The sequence below is a fragment of the Eumetopias jubatus genome, unplaced genomic scaffold (assembly GCF_037043125.1).
Source record: "Eumetopias jubatus isolate StellerSeaLion01/CBP00866 unplaced genomic scaffold, mEumJub1_p1.0 scaffold_11, whole genome shotgun sequence".
Taxonomy (NCBI): Eukaryota; Metazoa; Chordata; class Mammalia; order Carnivora; family Otariidae; genus Eumetopias; species Eumetopias jubatus.
Window position 1 is genome coordinate 114,268,502 of NW_028274817.1, and position 27,598 is coordinate 114,296,099.

A 27,598-nucleotide genomic window follows, 5' to 3' on the forward strand; every position below is an offset into this window, starting at 1 on the left:
TTAAGCATTATTCTTTTATTTCAGGAAAGAGCTAATTTTCCTCCTGCAGCATTTTCTCTATTTCCTTATCCCAGTTTTCATCTCGTTTCTCTGATTCTGTCACCACTTCATATTCCTGAAGTTCCTGTTGTAGTTCTTTTTCCCAATCTGCAGAATCTTCTGAAAGAAACAAATGAGAAGGAAAAGATTCTCTCTGAATTCACAATGCTGGTTTTAACAACTCAGTCAAGTATAATTCCCTGTGGAAGTCCTAGCCATGATAATTTTTAACATCTCAAGCTTCCTCGCCATGTGTGCTCAGAAAAACTGACCAAATTTTAACAGTAACCCAAGGGAAATATGATTAGAAAGATAAATCGGTTAAGTGCTGTACGTTTGGGTGTTACTTTGAATTCTAAAAGCTCTGCTTTTCCTTATATTTAAATGGATAGTTGATAATTAATATTTGGTTGCAAATTAATCTTTACCACTATTAAGGATGACGATGGTAGGAAAAAACAGCTAACATTTCTTGAGCAATCACTGAGCTGGGACGGTGCTAACTTCTTTCTACATATCACTCCCCCGCCCCCATTTTTTTCCATCCTTAGATCAATCCAGGGACTAGATACACTGCTGCACATTTTATAGGTTGGAAAACAGAGGCTTAGAGAGGTTAAGTGACTTGCCCAAGAACACACAGCTTGATAGCACCAGGCATCCAGATGGAGCCAGATCTGCAGGCTTCATAGTCTGTGCATAAGAACTTTAGCAGTAGTTTTCCTTGAGTGGCAATGGATGCCAGAACCTGAAGTCAGAAGGCCTCTTGATGAAGCCTGGCCCCTCACACTGGGCTCCATCTAAGCTCTCACGTTCCTCTTCTGTGCTGAGATTCAGAACTGCAACTTTCCACTTAGAACCTCAATGTATGTGTGTGTTGTGTGTGTGTGTGTTTGTGTGTGTGTGTGTGTGTGTGTGTGATGTGTACGTGTACATATATGTATGTATGTAGACGATAAGACAACTGCTATGTGGTGTTATGAAATAGAAAACAAACCAGCTATTTGAAAAGTAAAGCTAAAATTCATTTTTATCTTTTTTTTTTTTTTTTTTAAGATTTTAAGTAATCTCTATGCCCAATGTGGGGCTTGAACTCACAACCCTGAGATCAAGAGTCACATGTTCCACTGACTGAGCCAGCGGGTGCCTCCATTTTCTCCTTCTTTTTTTTAAAAAAGATTTTATTTATTTATGAGAGAGAGCACAAGCAGGGGATGTGGCAGGCAGAGGGAGAAGAGACTCCCTGCTGAGCAGGGAGCCCGATGCGGGACTCGATCCCAGGACCCTGAGATCACAACCTGAGCCGAAGGCAGACGCTTAACCAACTGAGCCACCCAGGCATCCTTCTATTTTCTTCTTTTAAAAAACAAACCTTGGGACACCTGGGTGGCTCAGTCATTAAGCATCTGCTTTCGGCGCAGGTCATGATCCCAGGGTCCTGGGATTGAGTCCCACGTCGGGCTGTTTGCTCAGCAGGGAGTCTCCTTCTCCCTCTGCCTGCTCTGAGTGCCCCTCCCTCTGCTTGCGCTCCCTCTGACAAATAAATAAATAAAATCTTTAAAAATAAATAAATAAATACATACATACCTTAAACTTAGTAGTTATAGAGAAAACAAAAACCAAATGTTTTAATTTTTCTTGGCAGTGGAGACTCAAGGGAAAGGACACGGTGTGTTGCTTGGCAAACCACCAATGTCACAAATATTTATTAGGGGCTGGCTGGGTGCCAGACCCCATGTCAGGTACTGTGGGGTAACAAAAACAAGGTGTAACTGCCCTTGAGAAACTTACAGTTTAGCTCGGGGGCCAAGACAATGAATATATAAAAGAATATTATGTGGTCCAAATTATAACTCGGGCAGGAATTCAATGCAAGAACAGCTTGCCCAGAGCATCCAGCCAGCACCTTATGACTCCTGCCTCAGGGCCACTTCCAGTTTCCTGTGGGGCCTGTGCTACCAGTCATCACCGGCAGAAAGGGAACCAGGGCGCAGTCGGCTCTAGCTCTGGCCTCCAACACCCGGGGCTCTTGCCCAGAGTCCTTCCGCAGTGGCTAGCAGCCATCTGCATGAGAAACAGATGGGGGTGGGAGGGGTCTGAGGTACCTAGCGAGTCCAAGTTTTCACTTCCCCTCTGGCCTCTCTTTCCCCCAGAAGCTCTTCCCTCCTCCTTCCTTCCCAATTCTTTCCTCCAAAGTCCCTCCACAGTGTGCCATCAGGGTTCCAGTTCACCTCTGGGAGGCTAGTTTTCTCACGGGTGTTCTCTGTACAAATGGGGGAGAGCTGGCTTCCTGAGTACATTGTAAGTCTCAGAAGGCTTCATTTGATGATGATTAACCCGAGCCTTTGCTTTTCATCCAGTAGAAAGCCAGTCATTTGTCCTGATGTGCCAAAGAAAGCAGCCGACCCCAACCCCACTTGTACTTTGTCTCTAAATTACTATTTTTTTTAAAGGCAGCATGCTCCTTCCCAGAAGCAATGCTCTTGTGGCACACAGCAGCAGGAAAAAGAATCTTCTACATAGAAGTATAAAGCCAACGGGCTCCTGGGTGGCTCAGTCGGTTAAGTGTCTGCCTTTGACTCAGATCATGACCTCAGGGTCCTGGGATCAAGCCCCATGTCGGGCTTCCTACTCATTGCGGAGCCTGCTTCTCCCTCTGCCCTTCTCCCTGCTCATGTGCACACGCTCGCTCTCTCTCAAATAATAAAATCTTAAAAAAAAAAAAAAGTATAAACCCAAGTAGAAGGCTGGAGGACTGTGTCTCTAAGTGAAAGGGTGTGCACTCTTTGTCGCCTGTTGCTGGCCACATGTTCTTGGGGCTGAGGTGCCTTGGACCAATCACTTATCCTCTCTGGGCTCAGTTTCTCCTCTCTACACTCCTGTGCATGCTTAAGGCAGAGGGATGTGAGGTCTGGTCATGTGTGCTAGAATCTACCTTCTAACAGGGAACAGAGAAGCGATTCTGACGCAGAAGTTACAGTATGTTTGTATGTCTGCTTCAGAATGACATTTTCTATAATCAACTTCGGAATCGGAAAAGAGCACAGCTATTTTGTTTGTCTGGTACCTTCTAGAACGGCTGTCTCCTCCTCCTTTTTGTCAAGAACCAGTTGCTCCATTTCCTTCCTCAGATCCTCCTGATTTAAGTTACAGGCATCAAAGGCGTCACTGACAAACTCAGAAACCCCTGGGCTGGTCGAAATCTCCTCTTCATCCTGAAATGCAACAAAGGAGCTCTGGGAATGGTTTTCTAAGCGGCATGAGAAAAAGCGTCCCTTTCGTCTCCTTCCGCTGCTAGTCAGATGCCCACTGCTCTCCAGCCTTCTAACCTGTGCAGCTGCTGGGGAACCAGATGAACTATCACCTGAGTCCACTATGCTCTCTCACAGTTTGGGTCACTCCAGTCATTCAGTCTAATTCCCGGGAGCACATCTAAGATGGCTGATACCAGGGAATCACCTCATGTCTCAGCTACAGGCCCCTAACTGTGCAAGTGCTGGACCCCTCTTCTTCAAAACAGGTAAGTCCCATATTCATAAGCAGTTTCAAATGGGATCTGAGATAGTTAACACAAAGATACTTCATTTCCAGACAACTACTAGATACAATGTAAAACTGTATTACCTCTTGAGTTTTAAGCTGAGATTTGATTACGACAGGTGGCGTTTTGGGCCGTACTGCCTCTAAGAAGTGAGAATAAAAGAGACAAAAATTGCTTGATTCAATTCTGAATACATATTATAGTAACAACTAAAATATCCACAAGTATGACGATACTAAATAATTTTCAGAAATGAGCTTTTATGTTATGCTTTCAAGAAATACCTAGGTGAGACCATTTCAACTTCTTTCTTCTGGGAATTTTTTTTTTTTTTAATGTCATCATATTTGATGCCCTTCATATAAGATTTCCAAGCAGGAAATAAATTTTGACCTCAGTGTTAGCTGAAATCAAATTCAGGAATAGATCTGCTCCTTCTTTTAGGGTACTGAGAATTCAGTTATTTATCAAATTTTCCATTTGTCACGAATGCTAGGAAGCACAGAGCAAAGTGCAACACTCAGTCACAGCTTCCCCTCTTTCTCCTGGGCCGCATTTTCTTTCTTATGAACCTTACTAGGTGTGTAGTCTTTACTGAATCCTGTCTTAAGCCCATTTTGTAATATAGGCAGTATTTGGTAAAATGGCATTTTCTAATGAAAACAAATAGTTAAGAATAATAGACAACTGGGATTCTTTTTAACATCTATATGCAAAATGCCAAATTTTACTGTGTAGAGCAACTTCATTACATTTCCCTGACCCTAAATGCAGTGTCAGCTTCTCTTTGGGTGCTCTGTACAACCTGTGCCTTAGGATACATGATGCATAATTATTTAAAATTCCACGAACAGGTTAAGTCTCTAGTTGTAATCAGTACCTACACACAGGTGTTCATGAAACGTTAAAAATATGACACAAAGTACCTTTCTTCTTACTTTTTAATACCTTTCTGATTTTCATTACTATTACAGATCTTAAATTGTTGCTGGTATTATAAAACACTTCCCCAACAACCAGGGGTCAACTGTCACAGTAAAAGTCCGACGTGCACCATAATGGTGCCTAGCTCTGGGCTAGACACTGGTAACTTGGAGTGGGATGGAGCTCAGTTCTGCTCTACAGAGTACAGTACTAGGGGAGCAGCGGCTTGAATGGAAGGCAGAGAAACAAAGAAAAGCGGTGCACTGAATCGGTAGAGGAAAGAAGGTATAAAATCATAAAGGGCAAGGAAAGAGATGGGAAAATGACTAGTGATCGAGGGAGAAATAAAAAGGAAGTAAAAACCCTGAAGAACAAGAAAAAGAAAGCAAAGGAGAGCAAAGCTTGGGGAAGATGTGTGAGCAGGGTCAGAGAGAGGGCAATGAGAATGAATATTCCTCTGGAAAGGAAAGAGTTTTCCAGAAGATGACAATGACATTTTTGGTACATAAAAGATGACAAGCTCATGAGAGTCTCTAAGAATATTTTTAAAGTAACTCTTTTCTTTTCTTTTTTTTTTTTTTTTAACACACAGCAAAGTCTTCTCTGAACATACCTGCCAGTGGCAGGTCCTCCTCAGTGCCATGGCTCTTCTCCTCCTTCCCGGAGGCCTGCTGCTGGGCGGCCAGGGCTGTGAGCTGGGCTGACTGCTTAATCAGGGAGACGCGGTAAAAGTAGTTCCTCCAAAACACGTCTTCCTTCACGCTTTTCAGGACAGACAACACCACATTTGAGAATGCATGCAACACATACACATGCATGCAGGGCGTTATTTGTTTTAGTGGAGGCGGGAAGAGATGATTTTTGGGGGGGCATTTTCAAATCTGAGTGAGGCTCAAAGAAGACTCTCACTTGCTTTTGAACTGCAAGCTGCGGGACAGGATAAAAAGAATAGCTACTTTCTCCAAGGCGGCAAAGGACAACTTACAGAGCACCAATGAAACCTCTGCATTTCCTGGTATTTTAACGACACCAACACTGCCCTCAGCAGAGGAAAGAGGCACTGTTGTGAGACCGGCACACCAACCCGCGAGGCTGCGAACGCAGCCTGGACTGCACTGTATTTTGCTGTTTACCGAATGATTAAGAGCCTTCAAGCAGTGACAAGAAAAGGATTGTGGGTGTTGCTCATTACGAAAGGAAACGTCTGGCAGCATGCAAATAACTAGCAATCAGTAAGAGTTAGCAGGGAGGTGGGAGAGGACTGACAAGAAGACTAAAGTGCAGTCCAAGCCAAGAACCCTCCGTGGTCCTCAAACTTGTCTGCATATGAGAATCACCTCGCAGGGGGTGCTGGTGACCAAGCTGGGTAAGGTGAGCGTCCACATGGGGGTGGCCTGGAATGGGGAATGACAGCCTGAGCTGGGAGAGGAGGGTGTCTGAGCAGGGGAGGGGGTGCTGGCGAAAATGGAAGACCGGTTACATGCAGGGGGCTGATCAATTAAATAGAAATATTAAGGACAGTGCAAACCAAGTTTCTCATGGTCAGAGAAGGGAGTTACAAACACTGAAAGGAAAATTCTAGAATGATCCCTGTGGTGAGGTAGCACCATGAATACATGGTTTTCATCCAATAGAGATGCAAATGAGTGTATGTGTATACACACGAGCACACAAATATTCCCTAGCTCTGTCTGCTGAGCAGACCAAGGAGCAGTGATACCCCAATAGCAATGAACATGACTAGTGCTCAGATCTTGGTGTCTGTACACCATTTTCCACTAAAATGAACCAGATCTCTTTGGATAAGTAGCCAATTCCAGGGTTACAAAGGACAGAACAAGATGAGCCTGGATTACCCCAGACCAGAAAGCAAGGAAGCACTTAAAGAATGATGAGAATGAGTCAAAAAGACACAGAAGCCAACTTGGAATGGGCTCCCACTGGCCAAGCTGGTGACATTCTGAGCATCAAAGTACACAACGATAGCAATGGATTATAACCACTGCATAAAACAGAACCATGAGTCTATACAGATACAAATAAATATATGAATACGTTCAAAGTCTGATAAGGAATGGAATATTTTTACAGAGTTCAAAGCACCTCTCCAGAAAATACTTACTAATTTCAAAGAGGAAAGAAGTAACTTTACAGTCAAGAAGTCTGGCAGAAACCACCTTCATCAAGTGAAGTGACCAAAGTGTGGAGACAGTAACGGGACAAAATGGCAGTGTGTACCACCTGACAGGATGCAACAGACTGAAGGAGACTGACGAGACATGAAAACTAAATGCAACATGTGAGTCTGTACTGGATCCTTTTGCTAAAGAGGATATTGGGACAAATGATAAAACTTGAATGGGGTCTGAGAATCAGATGGCAGTAATGCATAAATGACCATTTCCTGATTTGGATGGTTATGTAGGAAAAGCCTTGTTTGTACGAAATATACACTAAAGCAGTCAGGACTGATGGAGCATCAGGTCTCGAATGAGTGGAAAGAGAAGTTTTTATGCGAAACCTCCAGCCTTTCTATATAAAGGTGTGATTGTTTAAAAGTAAAAAACAACATTGATGACTATGCTTACCTCAGAGCAATTAAATAAAATCTTGATGGTGGAAGGCAAAACAAAACTCAACAAAAAACATAAAATGTTCACCCTTGGGGCGCCTGGGTGGCTCAGTCGTTAAGCGTCTGCCTTTGGCTCGGGTCATGGTCCCAGGGTCCTGGGATCGAGCCCCACATCGGGCTCCCTGCTCCGCGGGAAGCCTGCTTCTCCCTCTCCCACTCCCCCTGCTTGTGTTCCCTCTCTCTCTGCGTCTCTCTCTGCTAAATAAATAAATAAAATCTTAAAAAAAAAAATGTTCATCCCTATCACCTAACTAGCAATGGCTTTGGGGACCTGTGGAGTATGTGCAGGGCTTTTTTTTTGCCAGCAGGAGTCACTCATTTTGTGTTCCCAAAACATTTTGCTAGTAGAAGTGACAAAACGGTAGCAGAATGCCTCTCTACCCCCTGGTTTACTTGAAGGGATGCAGGGTCTTAGAATGGTGAGAAACTTGGGGAAGAAAGCATGACTGAAAAAGATTTTGAAGGAATAGAAGAAAATCAATGAAAACTAAGAGAAAATTCTGAGATGCAGGCTTATGGATGAAGACAGGACTTGCCTTAGGTAAGACATAAGAACACACAGTTGTCACATCTGTGAATGGTGAAGCTGGGCCAGGAGACTAGCTTTTTAAGTGACAGAGGCTAGCCTTTTTTTTTTTTTTTTTTTCTTTTTTAAGAGAGGGAGTAGGGGAGCGAGAGAGAATCTTAAGCAGGTTTCACACCCACCACGGAGCCCAATGTGGGGCTCGATCTTACAACCCTGAGATCATGACCTGAGCCAAAATCAAGAGACGGACGCTTAACCAACTGAACCAACTAAGTGCCCCAACAGAGGCTGGCTTTTTTAAGCAACAGAGGCAAAATACAAGATTATCTACACAGGCTAGGCTAGGTAACAAGATGACATACTGCTAGATGCAGCCCATCTTTTCTTTCATTAATTCCACCAATATTTACTGAGTGCCACATGCATCAAGCCCTATCCAGGTGATTCAGGGACGAATAAAACAAGTTATCTGCCAACACAGATGGTCACAGGAATAATGACCTCTTACTTGTTAAGTTCTTACTATGCCAAGTAAATGACAAGTAGCATTTCCCAAACTCATGTGGTCTCACGATTCTCTTTTCTTTATAACATCTCTTGGAAATAGTTCAGCAGGAGGGAGGCGTGGCTTAAAAGCAGTTTGTGAGGTATTACAGTCAACCACAAGTTTAACTGAGCAAACAAGAGTATGCTGCAGCCACTAGAAAAGCTAACAAAATCTTAGGCAGCATTAAAAAGCAACACAAGGAGCACCTGGGTGGCTCAGCTGGTTAAGTGGCTGACTTTTGGTATCAGCTCAGGTCATGATCTCGGGGTCGTGGGATCGAGCCCTGTGTCAGGCTTCCCGCTCAGCAGGGAGGCTGCTTCAGGATTCTCCACCCCCAACCCTGTCAATAAGTAAAATAAATAAATCTTTAAAAAGCAATACAATAAATACCTGTAGCGTGCTCTTCTGTAATTAGACAACACTTTATATTCACTTCGGAGAACTCACTTTTGGAGCTGGATGGTGAGGGGGTATAGAACTGAAGATACCCCAGGGAACAAAAAAAAAAGAACTGGGGCTCTTTACCTGGATAAGTTCAAGAATCCTACACTGTTAACATCACAGTTAGACAGAAGTGAGCTTAGCTTCCCGTGAGGTAGTGAGCTGCCTGAATGTTTTCAAAGTCACTTAATTCTGAGCTCTACGAAATATCCAAAATGAAACAGGTGTACCACCAATCTACAGCAGATTATGGGCAATGTTTGCTCTCTTAATAGAAACAAACATCTGGACTATTTCCTTTCCCAGAGTCTCTCCCTCTTGATGTAAGAGAAAGTGGTCACAGAGGCACACTAGAGAAATATTCTGTTACACTCTGGACAGAGTCACAATGCGCATGACATAATAAAGATTCTGAGAGGGGCACCTGGGTGGCTCAGTCAGCTTAGGTGCCTGCCTTCGGCTCAGGTCACGATCTCAGGGTCCTGGGATAGAGCCCCGCATCGGGCTCCCTGCTCAGTGGGGAGTCTGCTTCTCCCTCTCCCTCTGCCCTTCTTCCCTGCTCGTGCACACACTCTCTCTCTAATAAATAAAATCTTAAAAAAAAAAAATTCTGAGAAGCCCTATGATAAAGAAAACCATGAAACATAGCAACTCCCAAATGTCTATCTTACCACTTATGCTTTCATGGACTATTTTAAGGCATTAGAATGCTGTAAACACCCTCTGAGAAACAATGGGCATAGGTCAGTCCCAGGCTGGAAAGGACTTGTGATTTTTCTACTGTCGTCAGAGTGAAGGCCTCAGAGTGTGTTTGTGATGCAAGAGTCCTGGCTCATGCCAGCACTGGTGTTGCAGGGAAGTGTTCACGCACTAAAAGGTCTTTTGAAATACAGAGCAAGTGTTTGTTCTGAATGATTTTCTAAATTGTTCCTGGGTAATGATGGCTTCTGTTTACAAAAAGTGTCTCAAATGATCAAAGTTGCACTTCTGCATGCCAGAGAGGAAAGTCCAGAAGTCCTGGATTTGTGTGTGATGATGGCTCATTTGTTTTATTATGGAAGTTTCAACAAAAACAAAAGTGGAGCGACTAGGACAAAGAAGCCCCGATGTACCCGGGACCTAGCCAACAATCACCAGTATTTTGCCAATCAGGTTTTATCTATGCTCCTCTCCCCTGCACGCATGCCTTTCTCTGGGTGTGGGATGGAATATTTTATGGCAATGCCAGATATTACAGCCTTTCATCCACAAATATTTCAGTATGCATTTCCAACAGAAAAGACTTATAAAAAGTGATAACCCTAATTTCTAAAATCATCCCTAACAGAATTAACAATAGGAAACTGGAATTATATTACTCAACAATTTACCTATCCAGCAACAAACTAGAAATACTATTTGCCAAATACCAACTCTCCAAATCTTTTAAAAACTCTAGAATTACTCTCAGCCGTAAGGAGTCCAGAATTGTCAACAAGCAAAGCTATGGAACCAAAGCTGGCTACACGCCTGCTGTTGAGTACCCCAGGCCACACGATCCAGCATCCCCGGGCCTCTGGACAGTCTCCCAGAGTTCTGGCAGGGAGCCCACCATGTGGCCCGTGGTGATTCGAATGGTCTTCAAGTTGATGGAGACTTTAGGTACAAAGCCCACCTGAATTCCAGAGCTTTGCTACTTTTCTCTCAGGAGGAGGCAGTTATTCAGAATAGGTATAACCTCAAATTCTGAGATGAAAGAGAGCCCAACAGATATATATACACATGAACTGTTCAAAAGGCAACTCTCAGGGTTTTGTGAGCAAAATAGTAAAGAATAGATCAGATGATAATTTTTTGATATCCTTCACTAAAAATAGCTACTTTATTTATTTTGTTTAATCTCTACCCCCAATGTGGGGCTCGAACTCATGACTCTGAGATCGAGTCATGCCAGCCAGGTGCCCCAAAACTAGCTACTTTAGACACAATCTAAGAATTAGATTTGTAATGAGATTTTAGCCATATAACACATACTCTTCTTTTTAGGAGGGGACGGGAAGGCTGCAAAACTTCACCACCAACACGTTGATAATTATGAAGAGTTTCACTACAAAGTAAACATAAGTGAAAGGTTCAATATAACTGCTGTTCCAAGTCCGCAAGAACACTTGTTCTTCTCACACAGACAGAAGAACTTGGCTTCCATGTGAACCAAAGGGCTAGCAAATATTTGTTAAAACTCCTGTTTGGGGGCGCCTGGGTGGCTCAGTCGGTTAAGTGTCTGCCTTCAGCCCAGGTCATGGTCCCAGGGTCCTGGGATCGAGCCCCGCATCGGGCTCCCTGCTCGGCGGGGAGCCTGCTTCTCCCTCTGCCTGCCGCTTTGCCTACTTGGGTTCTCTCTCTCTCTGTCAAATAAATAAATAAAATATTAACAACAAAACAAAACAAAACCCTCTTTGGCCAGCTAAACATAGCACAATGAACACGTATTTATTTGTGCTCCCTTTGAAAACACTTGTAAACTAACAGAAAAGGCATTCAGTAGATAAAATCCACATGACAAAGAGAACTGGCGAGAAAACCACAGTGGAAGCTGGAAAGGTGAAGGGCGAAGCGTAATTTACCCTGCAGACCAGTGAGCACTGCAGCGAGCCGCACGCAGAGAGGACAGGCCTCAAGAACAGGCCTGTCCGCCGGGTGTCTGCTCGCAAAGACCCGGGGACACGAGGCAGCAGGCGTCTCTGAAGGCCGGTGCACGCTGGGCTCAGGACAGGAGGAGTGGTGGCAAGGCCCCCCAGGAGTGGCCTGCTGCCGTGACTCCCGCGCTGCCCCTGCCAGCCAGGGTCTGCACTCCCACGCAGTGGGGAGCAACAGTCCACTCCGAGCCAAGCCACTCCACACTTGGGCTCAGGCAGGAGAGAGACAGAGAGACAGAGAGACAGCAAGAAGGCGAGTGAGCGAGCTAAAGGGCCACAGAGCCTGTTCTCAAGGAGAGAGAGTAGGAAACCATTCCACAACTTTTCCTCGATACTGTGCATAGCGCTACTCCGGCTCAGGAACACACTGCTTACAGTTTAGGAACAAGGGCGAATCTCATCCTGCTCAGCAGCTCGTCCTCTTGAAGCATGACCAGGGCGACGGGATACATCTGGTCAAAGTCAAAATTAAACTGCACTCCAGCTGGAGGGTCACGAAGGAAATTCCTCTTGTCCTTTGATGAAAAGGGGAAAAACATGGGGGAAACCATAGGATGCAATTAATATGTAACAATGCATCACTGATTTGACAGATACTGAATTCTCCTAAAGATTTCAGCCACAAAGTCCACTGAGGTATCTATTAACCTGTCTGCTTAAGAGAGTGGAGAATGACTGATCCTGTCACATATTTAACAGTCTCAACTGAAGAGAGCCTCATGGGAGGCCAGGAAATTCAGTTGTGCAATTAGCAAAATTAGAGTTTGAAATTGTATGAACACGTTTGTTTCTGTGAGCACCTTTAGGTATGTTAAAACCAGTGTAGAATAATCTTAGAAAACTGGCTACTTAAATCTTAGAAGCTGGCTACTAAAAGCACCAGTCAGTTTCATCTCATCTTGCCCATGTTAGATTTTAACAGTATTTTTGCTTTTGGAGAATTCCTACATTAAAGCAAGAACAAATCTGAACCTAAATGGATTTTAGTTATTTTACCTTCTAGCCTAAAAATTGCAAAGCCTAAAATTGCCCCATCAAGTTTCACCTGGATCTCTACAGCAGCCGCTGAAGGAGTAGCTGTCTCCAGTCCCACTTTTCTCACCCAGAGCAACCCACTTTCTACCCTGCCCAAGAAAAATATGTTTTCCCTACCACTAAAATCCTTCAGTGACTCCTTTGTTGCCTTTAAGATGAAACCCAAACTTATCAGAAAGGTATAAAAAGGTCTTCATGACCTGGCTTCCTATCCACCCCTCCACCTGCATCCTACAGTTCAGTCATACCCAAATGCTTACAACACTCCCTATCTGAACCTCAAACCCTGCCCTGCATCCGCCAAACATCCACACACCCTCCTCCCAAGATTCAGTAACAGTTCCAATGTCATCAGTTCTGGGAAGCTTCCCTGAGATCATTCCCTCCCCTCTCCAAAACCAGTGAGATGCCCCTCTCCTCAGTGCCTCGTTACCATCCTGCATTACAGTGCTAATCACAGGGAATGATGCTGTGTGTACTCATCTAGCAGCTGTCCAGTAGGCCTTCAGGCTCTTGATGGACATGTCTCATCTACTTCCAGTCCTAGGACAAGGATGGCCCAGAGGAGGTTCTAAACACAATTTGCAGAACTGAGTTCTCATAACTACCTAATGACAGCATTATGCCATAAGGGGTGCCCCAACATAAGTAGCTTAAAGGGTTAATCTGCTGTAGGCTCTGAATTGTCCCAACTAGTGCTTGGCAAGTCAGAGAATGTAAGGCAACTCTGGCAGAGACCGCTAATTATCTCCCAGTATCCCTTCCTTCCTTCCTTTTAAGATCACAACTCTTCGGGGGCACCTGGGTGGCTCAGTCGTTAAGCGTCTGCCTTTGGCTCAGGTCATGATCCCAGGGTCCTGGGATTGAGCCCCGCATCGGGCTCCCTGCTCCACGGGAAGCCTGCTTCTCCCTCTCCCACTCCCCTTGCTGTGTTCTCTCTCTCGCTGTGTTTCTCTCTGTCAAATACATAAATAAAATCTTTAAAAAAAAAAAAAGGATCACAAAACTCTTGAGCTCCTGCTGGGCATGTGGCCACCCAGCCAGAGACCGGATTTCCCAGGCTCCCTGGCATCTAGGAGTGACCATGCATCTAGGTTGCCAAAGGGATGTAGGCCTGAGTCATAGGTACAATTTCTGAGTCTCATCTTTCAGTCTGGCATGCCCACCCACCTCTTTCCCAGTTCCCACGGGCTGGAACACAGCCATGGTCACGGAGCTGCCTTCCCCATAGAGAAGGCAGATAACACCCTAGACTCTGGCATAGGAAAGGATTAAGACAGGAAATACTTGGGTCTGTAGATGACTTCACGGGCAAAGCACATCTACGTGGACCATCTACCTCTGGACTCTCATGTGAGGGAGAAGGAGGGAGGGAGACAGAGTCACAGCTTATTTAACCTTCTGTATTTTTGGATTTCTCTATTATAGCAATTTAGTCTATCTTAACAAAATCAGGAGCCACTATAAAGGATGTACTGAAGTTCATTCAAAGCCTCTGCGCCACGTTAAAATCAGGGGTGCTCTCTTGTAGGCGTGTGTGTGCATCACCCAGTCAGCACCTGTTGTGCTCCAGGCACTGTGTTACCTGCTCAGCAGGGCACAGCACAGATGGGGTCCCAGCCTTCACGGCATTTCTATTCCAGTTGTGGGGTGGGGACGTGGGAAGAGACAGACACAGGCTTAGATTGCTAAGGCTATGAGATAGATGGGGTAACTGGTGGAGGGCTGAAAGGATGGTTAGGGAGGAGGTGCCATTTGAGATGTGATCTTATGAAATGGTGTAGGCTGGGGTTCCAGGAAGAGGGGACAGCAGTCACAAGGCACTAAAGCGGGACAAAGCTCGGCTTGCTTGTACATCAGAAACAGTGGCTGGAGTGCTGGGAGGCAGGGAAGTGGGGCACAAGGGAAGAGAGGTGTGCCAAGCCAAGGGCCTTAGAAGCCAGTAGAGGGAACTGAGATCTTTGCCTACAGGAGACGAGATGCCACTGGAAGGCTCTATGTAGGAAAGTGACATGAAGGGATTTATACCATAACTAGACCCCTGTGGCTGCTGATGTGAGCTTGTAGGGAAAGGGCCAAGGATGGGACAGCAGCTGGGATGCTGGAGGCAGATGAGGGCATCAGGACCACGGTGGTGGCAGTGGAGAAGTGGAGTAGAGGTATATTTTGAACACAGCATTGTCAGGATGTGGGTGGGCCCGGGTGTGGGGGTGCGTGTGACCGAAGGAAGACTCCTAGGCTGGTGACTAGAAAAAACTGGTGGATAACTGGAATCTTATTTTAAGATGGAGAAGATGAGGACAGGAACAGGTCGAGGGGGACAGAGGAGCTGTGGGGACTTGACTGGTGAGTATCCGATGTTTGCCCTCAAATGACAGTTTCACTGTCCCAATTCACTTCTGGAGAAAAGCATTATGTGACATCAGCATCAAGTTTGGCCATAACACAGTAAACAAAATACATGGGGTTCACACTGAACTCATAATGGATGCTCAGGCCTTTGAAGGATTTACTAATGGAAAAGAAAAAACCATAAAATGTCCTGGGGGAGGGCAATGGAAGGGAAGGAAAGAGCCCAGTTCTCTGTCTGTTTCCTAGGCTGAAGTTCCATTTATGACTTTAGCTAAAAAAAAAAAAAAAAGAGTGGATTAAAAACAAAGCTTGAAAGCCACTGATACAGTAAAAGCCCTATTTGCTGAGTCCTATGCCAGGCAGGCTCCTGGGTGCTGAGGACAGAGATCAAAGCCAGCTTCTGCCCACTAAGAATGCACAGCCCAGTTGAGACACATGTTAAGTAGTGAGGGTCACATTTGGGAGTCACATCCTCACCGCTGTATATGGCGATAAAAGCTCCTATCTACCTCACAGATGTGCGTGAAGCTCAAAGGAGATAATGCTTAAGAAAGTTCTTTCTGAAACTGTCAGGTGCTATACAATTGTTAACTGGTATCACTGTGTTCCCTCTGAAGTCTTGAGAGAAATTTTTGTGGGCCAGCACAGAAAATCTTATTTTTTTTCAATTGCAGTTTCAAATATATGTAACAGTTAAAGAGAAAATTCAGAATACCATCTTTTCATTCAGACAAACTAGAATGCTATCTACAAAATTTATATGATAGCATATCTCAAAGATTATCTTAGTAACATAAAAGAATCCTTTTAAGGCCGAAAGAATTATTTTGTGTAATAGATTATACTTTACCATTAATAAAAAAGAACTTAAAGAGAAGCAGGTTAAACCTGGAGGGGGGAGACAGGGGGAAAAAAACAGTGAAAGGTGATGTGTACAGTCCTAACATCTCAAAACATTTAAAAAACTGTATAGAAGAAAAACATTCTAAGGATAAAATCACAATAGGAAGAAAGCATTTCTACACAGGGAATCACAGATACTTACAGCTGATAAGGCCAAGATTTGTTGTTGAATTGTTTCTTCATCATTACTATCAACCCATGGGGGCACTGCTGCTTCTAAAGGTTTTTAATAACAAAGAAAAGAGAAAAACAGCTTACAAGGGTTACACTGCAATCTGTGGTTTGAAAGAATGAGAAAGTTTCCACATAATCATTTTAGCAATTTACTAACAAGTTCCAAACATGAACATTCATCGTAATTCCCAGACGTGATATATGACTAAAGCATGTAAGCATTTGGTAAAAAAAAAATTACTTAAATTACATGGTGGAGAAATGGACAACACCTTGACCAGGTGACCCAAATCATCATCACCAATGAGAAAGAGATGGCCACTGTAGGCCTCCAGATGTGATATCCTGAGGAGGTCACAACATCATCTATGTGGTATTCTGGCCAAGAATGCATAATCTGAATCTAATCATGAGGAAACATCAGCCAAAGCCCAACTGAGGAATGGTTTATTTAAAAAAAGGAGGGGGGGAGGGGCGCCTGGGTGGCTCAGTCGGTTAAGTGTCTGCCTTCGGCTCAAGTCATGATCCCAGGGTCCTGGGATAGAGTCCCGCATCGGGCTCCCTGCTCAGTGGGGAGTCTGCTTCTCCTTCTCCCTCTGCCCCTCCCCCTGCTGGTGCTCTCTCTCTCTAATAAATAAAGTCTTAAAAAAAAGCGGGGGGAGTATCCTTCCAAAACATGAATGTCCTAAAAGACAAAGACCACGGAAATGTTGCAGATTAAAGGAGGCTAAGACACATGACAAAAGCTACAATACTGTACCCTAGACTGCATGCTCTATTGAGGGGGAAAATGTACAAAGGACATTACTGGGTCAACTGACAAAATCAGAATATGCACATTATATCAATGTTATATTTCCTAAAGCTGTTAACGGGATTGTGTAAGAGAATATCCCTAATTCTTAGGAAACACACACTGAGTGGAACAGAAAAGACAAGACACACAGAGTGAGAAAGAGAGCAAAGGATAAGGCAGATGGAATAAAACCAACAACCTAGGTAGAGGGTGTCAGGGGTGTGCTCAGTACTCCTTTTATACTTGCACATTTCTGTAAATTGAAATTATTTCTAATTAAAAAGTTCTTTTTAAAACGTCACTGTACTTGATTCATGACAAAAGGTGATAAGCAATTAGGAATTGAGAAAAGGGTTGTCAGGACTGAAAGCAAATGAAGAAAGAAATGGGCAAATCAGCGGCAATAAACAATAGGGCCAGGATCTACAAAAGACACATTGTCTTTGGGGCTCACAAGAAAAAGGAGGAGTACAACTTAAGCAGGCTTATAATGCCAGAAAACAAATGGCAACCACTGAGAGGTGAGTCCCAGGGGTTTTCTGCGGAGACCCGGGAGCTGATCTTGGTCTAGGAGGAATTCAGTGGTGGATGTGTGTAGGGGGTATTCAGAGGGAGCAGCAAGTGTGAAAGAGTGGAGACAAAGACCGTGAGTATTTTGCTCATCTGAGCAGCTCTACCGTCTGAACCAGGGCAGCGCAAGAGGGCAGAGCCAAGGCTGTGGAGGTGGAGGTCAGCACAGAAGACAGACATGCAGGGGGTCCTAATATTTTCGCCAAAACAACCTCCCTTTCTATCATGTTGCAAAAGTCCAATGGAAGAGACATCCTATTGTGTACCAGCTGATAGAAAAGTTATGTGCATGTGTGGATGGACATGTGGACAGACACCTGGCTCATTCTTTGGCTTATCCTAGGCAAGCAAATGTGGCAATTATAATCCAAATTCCATTAACTATAAGATAAAATAAACATATTTTCATACTTAAAAAAAATCTGGGGTAAAGCCCTTTCAAAACTTTTTTCCAGGGCGCCTGGGTGGCTCAGTTGGTTAAGCATCCACCTTCGGCTCGGGTCATGATCCTGGGGTCCTGGGGTCGAGCCCCACGTTGGGCTCCCTGCTCAGTGGGGAGTCTGCTTCTCCCTCTGCCTGCCACTCCCCCTGCTTGTACTCTCGCTCTCTCTCTCTCCCTCCCTCTCTGGCAAATAAGTAAATGAAATCTTAAAAACAACAACTTTTTTTCCCCCTTACACTATTTACTTTAATATTCTGGCCTCCATTTTAAGTCTATTCACCTTGGACAGCCTCTCCTGGTGTTTCTTACCCTCAGGTGAGGTCCTCTCAAGGCCCAACCTACTGGTACGGATGAGACACCGCCCACCTCCCTGCTCCTCTAAACTGCTCTTTTTAGGGTAAATCAATAGCCTCCTGGTTGTCCAACCCATGGACACTTCCTAGTTCTTTTCTCTCTAGGCCGAGTTTCCTTCTCTGCAAAATGGAGAGAAAAGTACTTCAGAGAGTTACTGTGAGTGTTAAATTAACAAATGCATGTGGGATACTCACACAGTGCCTCTCTTCACGGTCCTTGTAAATGGACCTCTCAGCTGACCTCACTCTCCTTGAAATTCTCCCCTCTCTGGGCTTCCATTGCTTCTGTCTCCTAGCTGTTCTCTCTCAGGTGAATAGGCAGTTTTGTGTTTGTTTGTTTGTTTTTTAAATGGCAGGTTTGTTTCATCACTTACCAGCTGAGCAACCTTCAGCAAATCACTTAACCTTGCTAATCCTTCCTTTTACTAAAGAAGATACTGTATAGGGGCACCTGGGTGGCTCAGTCGTTAAGCGTCTGCCTTCGGCTCAGGTCATGATCCCAGGGTCCTGGGATCGAGCCCCGCATCGGGCTCCCTGCTTGGCGGGAAGCCTGCCTCTCCCTCTCCCACTCCCCCTGCTTGTGTTCCCTCTCTCTCTGTGTCGCTCTCTGTCGAATAAATAAATAAAATCTTAAAAAAAAAAAAAAAAAAGAAGATACTGTATATAAAGTACCCACCACTTAGCAGGTGCTCAGGAACTGTCAGTTTCTCCCATTCCTCCCTTCCCCTCAACACTAGATCTCTGCTCAGCTCTCTTCATGTTTGACACACTTTTCACTGAGGTCACCTACTCTCATGGTTTTTACATGACTTAACTAATAATCTCTACTGGCAGATGGAATTCTCCATGCTTCAAATAGGAATCAACTGCTGCTGCTGGACCCCATTCAGTTAATTTAGAGCAGTTGTGACCAAAAGAACTTTCTGTAATAATGGAAATGTTCCAGATTTGCATTGTCCAATATGGAAGCCGGTAGCTCCCATGGGGCTGTTGGGCCCTTGAAATGTGACTAGTGCAACTGAGCAAGGGCATTTTCCTGATATGCCACCTGCATTCCCTTCTCTGCTTCTGTACATGTTCCTCTCACCTGGGCACCTCAAAACTGAAAGTACCTTCAATCCTTTCACCCTACTGCCTCCAAGTTCCTATCTCAGAGGCTGCAACCAAATCCTACCCCAAGTCTCTAAGCCAGGATCACTTGCACTGCTTCCCACACTGCTTCCCACAAATCTCGAAGGTATGCTAATTTGTACAGAGTATTTGTCCCAAAGATCTGCTTTACACCTTGAGTTTACCTAGGCATGACAATGCCTGACTCACCACACGACTAACTAGCTCTTTTTGAATTTGTGGCACTGCTCAAACTGATCGAATTATTTTACCCTTTTGCCAAATTCAAAGACATGAGGCCAGTTTTGTGTTTGAGTACATCCAAACAGCAAAAGTAGACATTCTGAGACCCGATAACTATCAAACATTTAAACGAGCACTTGTCAGTAAAGAAATGTATTGAGGGGCGCCTGGGTGGCTCAGTCGGTTAAGCGTCTGACTTCGGCTCAGGTCATGATCTCAGGGTCCTTGGGATCAAGCCCTGCATTGGGCTCCCTGCTCTCTCTTTCTCTAAATAAATAAATAAAATCTTTTTTAAAAAAAGGAAGAAAGAAATGTATTGAGTAATTTCTCACAACACCTTGTGACTTTTCACAGCCCCCTGTCACTCCGCTGGAAAGCTCTTTATTTTTTCCTCCTGACGAGAATGGGAATGAAGCCAACTTTTGCTAAGTGCCTATTATGTGTACATCACACATTGTGCTGGACATGTTCTAAACTGAGAAATGAAAGCTCACTCTCTTTCAGAGCCAGCTCCCCAGAGGGGTTGTCACCCGCTGGTCTCACCCTCCATCCCAGCCACAGGGAACAATATCCTTCCTTCCTTTAAAGCCCAAACGTTTATGAGCTTGTCTCCCCAACTAGTGTTTGTGCTACCGAAGGACAGGGCTGTTACTTACACATTTTTGTATTGTCAGAGCCTTAGTGTGGTGTCTGGCACATTAATAGGTGCTCAATAAAATCTGGCAGGTAAGTACATCGTGTACAAAAAACCTACATCATACCTGACTTTTTGGTAAGCTGTTCCTCAACAAATTTTTTCTGTTCCTTCTGAAAATCTCCTATAATTGTCTGTTAAAAAATATACAAAGAGTCAAGTTACTTTGAGAACTTTATTATTAGATAAGAATTACATTTAAGATTTGTGAAGTCAGGAGATATTAATTTTCTTCAAATAAAACGGTTAAAAAAGTAATACTTCCCCCTTTCCCCAACAAACAGAAATTCAACATTCCTGAATTTCAAGTATAGAACTCTTTTGTGATGGATTATCTTTTCAAATGCAAAGATAAAATGAGTTAAAAACTGAATTTTTGCTTTATTCCAAAAAAACAATGAAAACCAAGTCAAATCTCATTCTAACAAATAGTACACATAACAAAGCATCTAAATAACAAGCTATCTAAAGTTTAATTGATGACCTCCTTAGTTCAAATAATTCCCAACATAAATGAAATTCCCTGGGCTTGGACCCTACCACTGTAGGAAATGAACAAACTTACTTAAAAGTGTAATTCCTAATGGGCTAGGACTTTAAACACTTAAATGACTGACTCAAAGGCATAAATATTTGGAAACAGTTATAGTTTAAAATTAAATTCACACTATAAAAAGTTTAGTGTTACCCAAAAGTATCAGTGTATTTTAGAATATATTAAAATTAAAACCAAGGTTATTTAAATCATAGCTACTTCTTACACAAAAAGAGAAAAAAAAAACCCAAGAATCTCAAAACAATATTTTTATCAGAATATGGTATCCTACTTGGGTTGATAAAGTTCATAAAAAGGGATAATTATATAAGCTGCTAATCAATTTCAAAAGATGTTTAAATGTACCTTATCAATGATGTCATCTATTTTTCCTTCTTCTACTGATTTCTTTATTGTTTGTGCTGTTTCAGCAACTGATTCAGTTATCTTTTTTGTAGCAGCAGTTGCAAAGCTAAACAGATAGTCTGTAAAGAATAAAAGACAGTCTATGCTCCGTTCAAGTACAATGGTTATTATATTTGTGATTGTTCCCTTAAAGAGCTCTCACGGGAATCTTAAACCACAGGGCACGATTCTTGTTAACTAGGACTTCAAACACTGACAGCACTGACAGTACTGACAGTACTTCACTTTCTGGGTGGGCTAGCCATCCATACCAGGCCTTTAATTTATCTCTTTCAAAAGTGCTAGCATTCTCCCACCCTTCTCCCCCAGTAGCTGTTTCAGACTTGTCTTGCCCTTCTCCAGTCTCTCATTTTAATTTATCTCAGTAGATAATCTTCCTTCCAACTTCACAGATAAGATCAAGGCTCCCTTTCACTTTCCTTCCTTTCCAGACCCTAAATATCCTATTTTATTTTCTCCTTCCCTCTTGTTCAAAGAAAACATGCCCTTCCTTCCCTAGATTAAGCCATCCCGTAATAAATCTGGAGGAATTTTTAATAAATAGAAATCTTGGCAAGCCCTAATATAAACATAAATCCTTAACCTAATAATAATGAGCAAATATGCAGAATAAGATTAAAACTGGAACACTAGGGGCACCTGGGAGGCTCAGTCGTTAAGTGCCTGCCTTCAGCTCGGGTCATGATCCCAGGGTCCTGGGATCAAGGCCTGCATCAGGTTCCCTGCTCAGTGGAAAGCCTGCTTCTCCCTCTGCTCCCCCTGCTTGTGCTCTTTCTGTGTCCAATAAATAAATAAAATCTTTAAAAATAAAAAAATAAAAAAATAAAAACAAAACTGGAACACGCAAACTTTCATCTTTACAAAACAAAGCAAAAGCACAAATTTAACTTTCCTGAAAACTTGAAAAGACACAAGTATCAAGGCTCTATTTCAACTATAACATAAAGGTCTGTACGTAGACAAATACTGTTTTTTTTAATAATTTTCTTTAAGATTTTATTTATTTTACAGAGAAACAGTGAGGGAGGGAACACAAGCAGGGGGAGCTGGAGAGGGAGAAGCAGGCCCCCCACCGCGCAGGGAGCCCAACGCGGGGCTCGATCCCAGGACCCTGGAATCATGACCCAAGCCAAAGACAGACGCCCAACGACTGAGCCATCCAGGCGCTCCAACAAATATTGTTTCTAAGTCCACACTGTATACAGCGCAGGCTGCAGGAAGCAACCTCAGGCAGGTTCTGAAGCTGGACTTGCTAGGGGATGCTCCTGGGCAACTGGCCTTCCAATCTCATCTAGTGGGAAATACTCTCTAAGTTAGGGCAGTCTTGCCTCTGCTACTTGCACCTGCTGAGGGGCAGGTAGGTTGACTCTCTCAACACTCAGGCGGGGGAAAACCCAGATAAGAATGGCAAAGGGAGCTTGGCACACCAGATTAAACCCTCACTGGTGGCTGGTATCTCTTCCAGAGAATCAGGCAACTTGTACTGCTACCTAGGAGCAGCAGTACTATCTGCCAATCAGAATGACCCTCTCTCCCACTTTCTGTAGCCTTTACCATAAGCAGTCTATTTTCTCCCATTGTGTTTGGTGGCATTTACCTGTCAGTGATGTCAACAGCCCATTGTGACTATACCACAGGATACTACTTGCCTCTGGTTTCATTCTCACCATTCTTCCCCCTCCTATTCTACATTCATATGACCCCGAGAAATTCTTGAGTACCTCCAAGGAGGTCTCAGATACATTATTCCTTGGTTTGAAACACTTTTATCTGGCCAACTCTACATATACTGTGGGTCTCCGCTTACATAGATAGCACTTCTCAGGCAATGTTCCCTGGCTCCTTGATTAGAGCAGGAGCTCCTGAGATGTGTTCCCTCAGCACCTGTGTTGCCAGACCAACAATATTCATGACACTCTACTGATTACTTGGTGGCTCTGTCTTCTCAGTTAGACTGAAGGCCCACCCTAAGTCCCACTGGGGCAGGGACCAAGGTTGTCTGATTCACCACTGTATCCCCAGTGAATGACCAATAAGTACTTGCTAGATGGATGAATGGGGAGCAACATAATAGTGCTGAGTTTTAGGGTGGTCCCTCATTTCTCTTTGGTTATGACTAGTCTATTTACAAAGTGGTATGATAAATTGGGTAGACAGCCAGATTATTTTGTAAAAATATTCTTTGCTGACAGTCAAAGAAATCTAAAGTTCTAAAAGAGCAGGGTTTCCTTTTAAGATTTTCTCAGGAGAATGTTTTTAATTAGAATCATCATTTTTATTCTAAGGAGGACTGCCATTTAAAAACTGGTATTTTGGGGTGCCTGGCTTAGTCTGAAGAGCGTGTGACTGTGGATTTCAGGGTCATGAGTTCGAGCCCCACACTGGGTGTAGGGATTACTTAAATAAATAAATAAATTTAAAAAAATAAAAACTGGTATTTTAGCATAATAATCTCAATTCTCAGATTTTAATAACTCCAAGAGTAGAGTACACTGAACATGGAGAACACTGGAGGAAATACAGTTCTTGCCCTCAAGGAATGTCCATTTCTAAACAAACAAGCCAATAAAAGGCTCAAAGATAAGAGAAGCAAGAATAATCATTAAACAGAGGCACTCAGAGAAGGGAGGGAGAAGGTCTCCCAAGAGTAATTAGAGTGCGATGGATTCTGAAGTCAGAGGGAGTGGGGTGTGGGAAAGCATGATAGGAGATTTTCAGGTAAGAAGCTCATAAAGATGAGAAGTAGTTTATTAATTTTGCAAATTACTGTATTGGATGACACCAAGTTAAAGACAGTTTTCATTAAGTGGTTAGAAAAAATTGAGACTAAGATAAGAGTTAACAGGAAGTAATAGGAGTACAATATCCACTTCAGGAACATAGGCACAAAGAGGTCTGAACTAAAGCAGCAACCAAAGAAGAAAAGAAAGACTAAGTAAAATGGCTCTCGGTGAGTATGACGACGCAGCCTTATGGAAGGAGGGGGCAAACTGCTAACAATGAAAGTAGTCATTTTATTTATTTATTTTTTAAAAGATTTTATTTATTTATTTCACAGAGAGAGAGACAGCGAGAGAGGGAACACAAGCAGGGGGAGCAGGAGAGGAAGAAGTAGGCTTCCCGCAGAGCAGGGAGCCCGATGCGGGGCTTGATCCCAGGACCCTGAGATCATGACCTGAGCCGAAGGCAGATGCTTAACGACTGAGACACCCAGGTGCCCCATGAAAGTAGTCATTTTAATCTCACAATTATCCTGGGAAGAATAGGTATAATCTGCCCAGTTTACAGATAGGTAAGCCAAGGCTCACAGAGGATAAATGATTTGCCCATTAAGATAGCGGAAGACTCTGCTGACTGCCTATCCAATGCCTAGCCCCTTCCTTCTTGCCAAAACAACCCCCATTTTGGTGGGTGCTCATCAAACCTATGGGTGGTCTTGGGAACTTCCGACATAATCAAGGTCTTCTCATTATGCCTCTGTTGGATTCTCTGTAACTTGCAGCTGAATTTTCTGTAATTTGCAAATGACATCACAATAAAGACAACAGTGCAGGAAACTCAAACACAAGCTATCTGCTTCTAACTGGCAAGCCTGTGCCCCAATTCCATACTGCCTCATCTCATATGAGCAAGTGACAAGGGCTTACAGAACTGAATGGAATGATAAGGATAAAGGAAAGTGGGAAGGTTCTCAAAGGTCAGAAAAAGCATACATTTGTCAGAGTAAAAAGAATAAAGAGATTAAGGCTTGCTGCCTTAAGAAAATAAGGAGCAGATAGTGGTTTCTAAAACCAATATTCTTAAGCCATTGCTGGCTAATTTTTCAAAAATACTGTATTTCATACAATTTTAGAATCTTCATGTTGGAAGGGGCTTTAGAGGTTACCTAACTGAACCTCTTATCCAGGTAGGCCTACTTCCAGGGATGGGGCGCACATGACTTCAAAGCGTAGCCAATTATTACTGTTATCCCCCTCTAATTAGAAAATCCTTTTCATTTTCCTTGTTATTCCTACCTCTCAGACTTACATCTGTCCTCTTAAGTAACATATAATGACTTTTCTACAAAGAAACTTTCAGAATTTTGAGAATGCCCCAAGTTTCTTCTTCAAGCTAAAATCCCCAGTTCTCGTGGGGCGCCTGGGTGGCTCAGTTGGTTGAGCGACTGCCTTCGGCTCAGGTCATGATCCCGGAGTCCTGGGATTGAGTCCCACGTCGGGCTCCCTGCTCTGCGGGGAGTCTGCTTCTCCCTCTGACCCTCCCCCCTCTCATGCTCTCTCTCTCTATCTCATTCTCTCAAAATAAATAAATAAATCTTTAAAAAAAATAAAATAAAATCCCCAATTCTCTTTATTATTGTTTATAAGCTGTGGAATCCAAGCTCTTGACCATTTGCACTGCCTTCCCTCATGGTAAACCTGGGTTTGTCATCAGAACTGAATCAGTTATTTTACTTCTGTATTGAAGCAGACATACATTTTCCTACATACACACTAACTTTTGGGGCCTTCTTAGTTGTAAACTAAGCAAGTTAGGCACCTAGAACTTGAAATGCACTTTCCTTACAGAAAAAGAGGATGGCCTAATTAATACAGTTCCACTGCAAATACTAAGAGCACTTTTCAAAGAAGAGGAGGTGGCCCTTCCTCTATTTCTGGGCATGGACTGGCCTTAGAGACGGTTTTGAAAAAAAAAACCAAAGCTCATTTTTGGCCATCCTCCCACTTATTTAAACTGTGCAAATGACTCATGTATTTAACACTCTCAGAGGTACGGATTTTTTTTTTTTTAAAGGACGAGTACAGATAAAGCTTCAATTTGGTCGATTTTAACAAAAACCAAGCAACCAATTTGTGCTGAATTAGAAGTTACTTTGGGGCATCAGGACTTCAGGGAGGTAGGGAGGAGCTCTTCTTTGAGTTCCCTTATAAACTGCCCTCCTTCGGAAGGCAGCTATGCTCACCGCTATACCACCAATGCTGGCATACTGCCCTCCTTCAGAAGCAGGTAATCCTAGGAGGCCAGAGTTTATCAGGAAGAAGGACCAAGGATGGGAAGGCTTGGTTTTGGGTAAGGGAGTGGAATCTAGGCCTGGGTGTCCACCATTTGTAACTGGTGAATTGCCTAAATTTTCTACACACAAAACAGTTGTTCCCTCTTTAGAGTTTTTGTTGCACAGCACTTAGTTTTATTTCTCTTGTGCACTGTTTGGGGACCTTGAGCTGAGATTCTGTACTGCCACGTCATGAGATTATGTCTGTTTTCCCTGCCCCCTCCCCAGACTTCTTGAAATGTTAGAGCCTTTCTCATTCAAATATGTGTTTCTCCACTCTCAGGCTCCAGCCTCCCCTATGATCTGGCCTTTTAGTAGATTCTTAAAAAACGCTTGCTAAATTTAGTATCTACCTTTGCTGCAGTTCTCTCACTTGTAGTGAAATCTGCTTTAGGCCCCACCTTCTCAAAGACGTTTTCTTTTATTATTTAAGCCTGCCAAGGTCTCCAGAATCAGAATTACCAGAGCTATGTGTTTATTCTTCAAACCTACTACTTTTACTCTCCTCCCTAACTAGACTGTGGCTTTCAAATTAGACAGACCTAGGTTCAAATTCCACGTCTACCGCTTACTGTCAGTTTAACTTCGAGCCAGTAACTCTGGGCTTGTTCTCCCAACTCACTGGGAGGTTTAACAGATTAAATGAGATATCGTTCATCAAACATCTAGTACCGAAACCTGCATCACCGGCAAAAATGGACAGCTACTTTTCCGCCTTAAAAAAAAATTCCACTGCACCTAAAAAGGAGACCAGCCTGAGGGAGGCCTTCGATAACTCTTCCCCGCAATTTATTTCAGACAACACACTGTGCCCTAAGGGCACAAAAGGGCACTTTTCCAACCAACTAAAGTTCCCCAACGTCCCCCGCCCCCCGTCCTGGGGGTGGGCGTGTGGAGCTGAAAGCTGGAGAACTAAACAAAAAAGATTCCTTGTCAAACCTAAAGACGTCGAACCACACCGTTTTACGGAAGCCCTGGCTCCCAATGTTTACACACCTCGTAAAGACTGACCTGTCAGGAACTTCAGGCACAGGACTGACTGCTAGATGAAACTTCGGCCTTGCCCAGATCCTCATCAACCTCTCCTGTCCCAAGACGACCGAGTGACAGACACACCTTTCTCCCCTTCCACCCACCCCACACCCCCCAAGCAGTCGGGTCCGCGCCCTCGGGCGTCAAGAGAAGGGAGCGGGCACCCCCCCACACACACACACACACTCTGGTCCCGAGGGCCAGAGGAGACTCACTGCCGAGGCCTTTTGCCTGATGAAGGAGTTCCTGGTCCCCCGCTTGCCGCGGCTCCCCCTCCGCCGACTCTGACACCTCTTCGGAGCACTGCTGGGGTGGAGCGTCTCCCTCGACCAGCCCGCCTCCCTCAGATTGCCGGCCACCCGCCGCCGGCTGCTCCAAGCCAAACCAACTGCTCAAACCCCGGAACATCCCGCCCGCGGGGCCGCTACAGCGGTCCCGGCCACTGGAGACCCTAACTGGCACTGCCGGCTCCTGACTCCACAATGCGCGCCCCCCCGCCTCCAAGGAGATGGCCGGAAGTGCGACCCTGGAGCAGCCTCTCTATCCGTCTCCCCG

At 44.0% G+C, this 27,598-nt stretch overlaps 1 protein-coding gene across 3 annotated transcripts; it reads right to left on the reverse strand.

Moving 5' to 3' along the window:
• On the reverse strand, window positions 1–27,598 carry SYAP1 (synapse associated protein 1). Of its 3 annotated transcripts, none has more exons than XM_028092563.2 (9): window positions 27,259–27,598; window positions 20,899–21,017; window positions 20,065–20,131; window positions 15,758–15,831; window positions 11,701–11,840; window positions 5,118–5,266; window positions 3,664–3,722; window positions 3,107–3,254; window positions 1–156 (listed from the first exon to the last, which is right to left on the reverse strand). In XM_028092563.2, the coding sequence occupies exons 1-9, from the start codon at window positions 27,449–27,451 to the stop codon at window positions 32–34; spliced, it is 1,074 nt and encodes a 357-aa protein (XP_027948364.1). In that variant the 5' UTR covers window positions 27,452–27,598; the 3' UTR covers window positions 1–31. The 3 variants fall into 3 exon arrangements, with proteins under 3 accessions (XP_027948364.1, XP_027948363.1, XP_027948365.1); XM_028092562.2 differs by having other exon boundaries at window positions 1–159; window positions 27,259–27,596; XM_028092564.2 differs by lacking the exons at window positions 20,065–20,131; window positions 20,899–21,017 and having other exon boundaries at window positions 1–159.

Excerpts from the sequence above, each read along its gene's own strand:
- SYAP1 (XM_028092562.2), bottom strand. The coding sequence starts at position 27,451 with ATGTTCCGGGGTTTGAGCAGTTGGTTTGGCTTGGAGCAGCCGGCGGCG. Across the intron at positions 15,832-20,064 it reads ACAGCTTACCAAAAAGTCAG|AAGCAGCAGTGCCCCCATGG; the intron begins GTATGATGTAGG and ends AAAAACCTTTAG. Across the intron at positions 160-3,106 it reads GGAGACAGCCGTTCTAGAAG|AAGATTCTGCAGATTGGGAA; the intron begins GTACCAGACAAA and ends TGTTTCTTTCAG.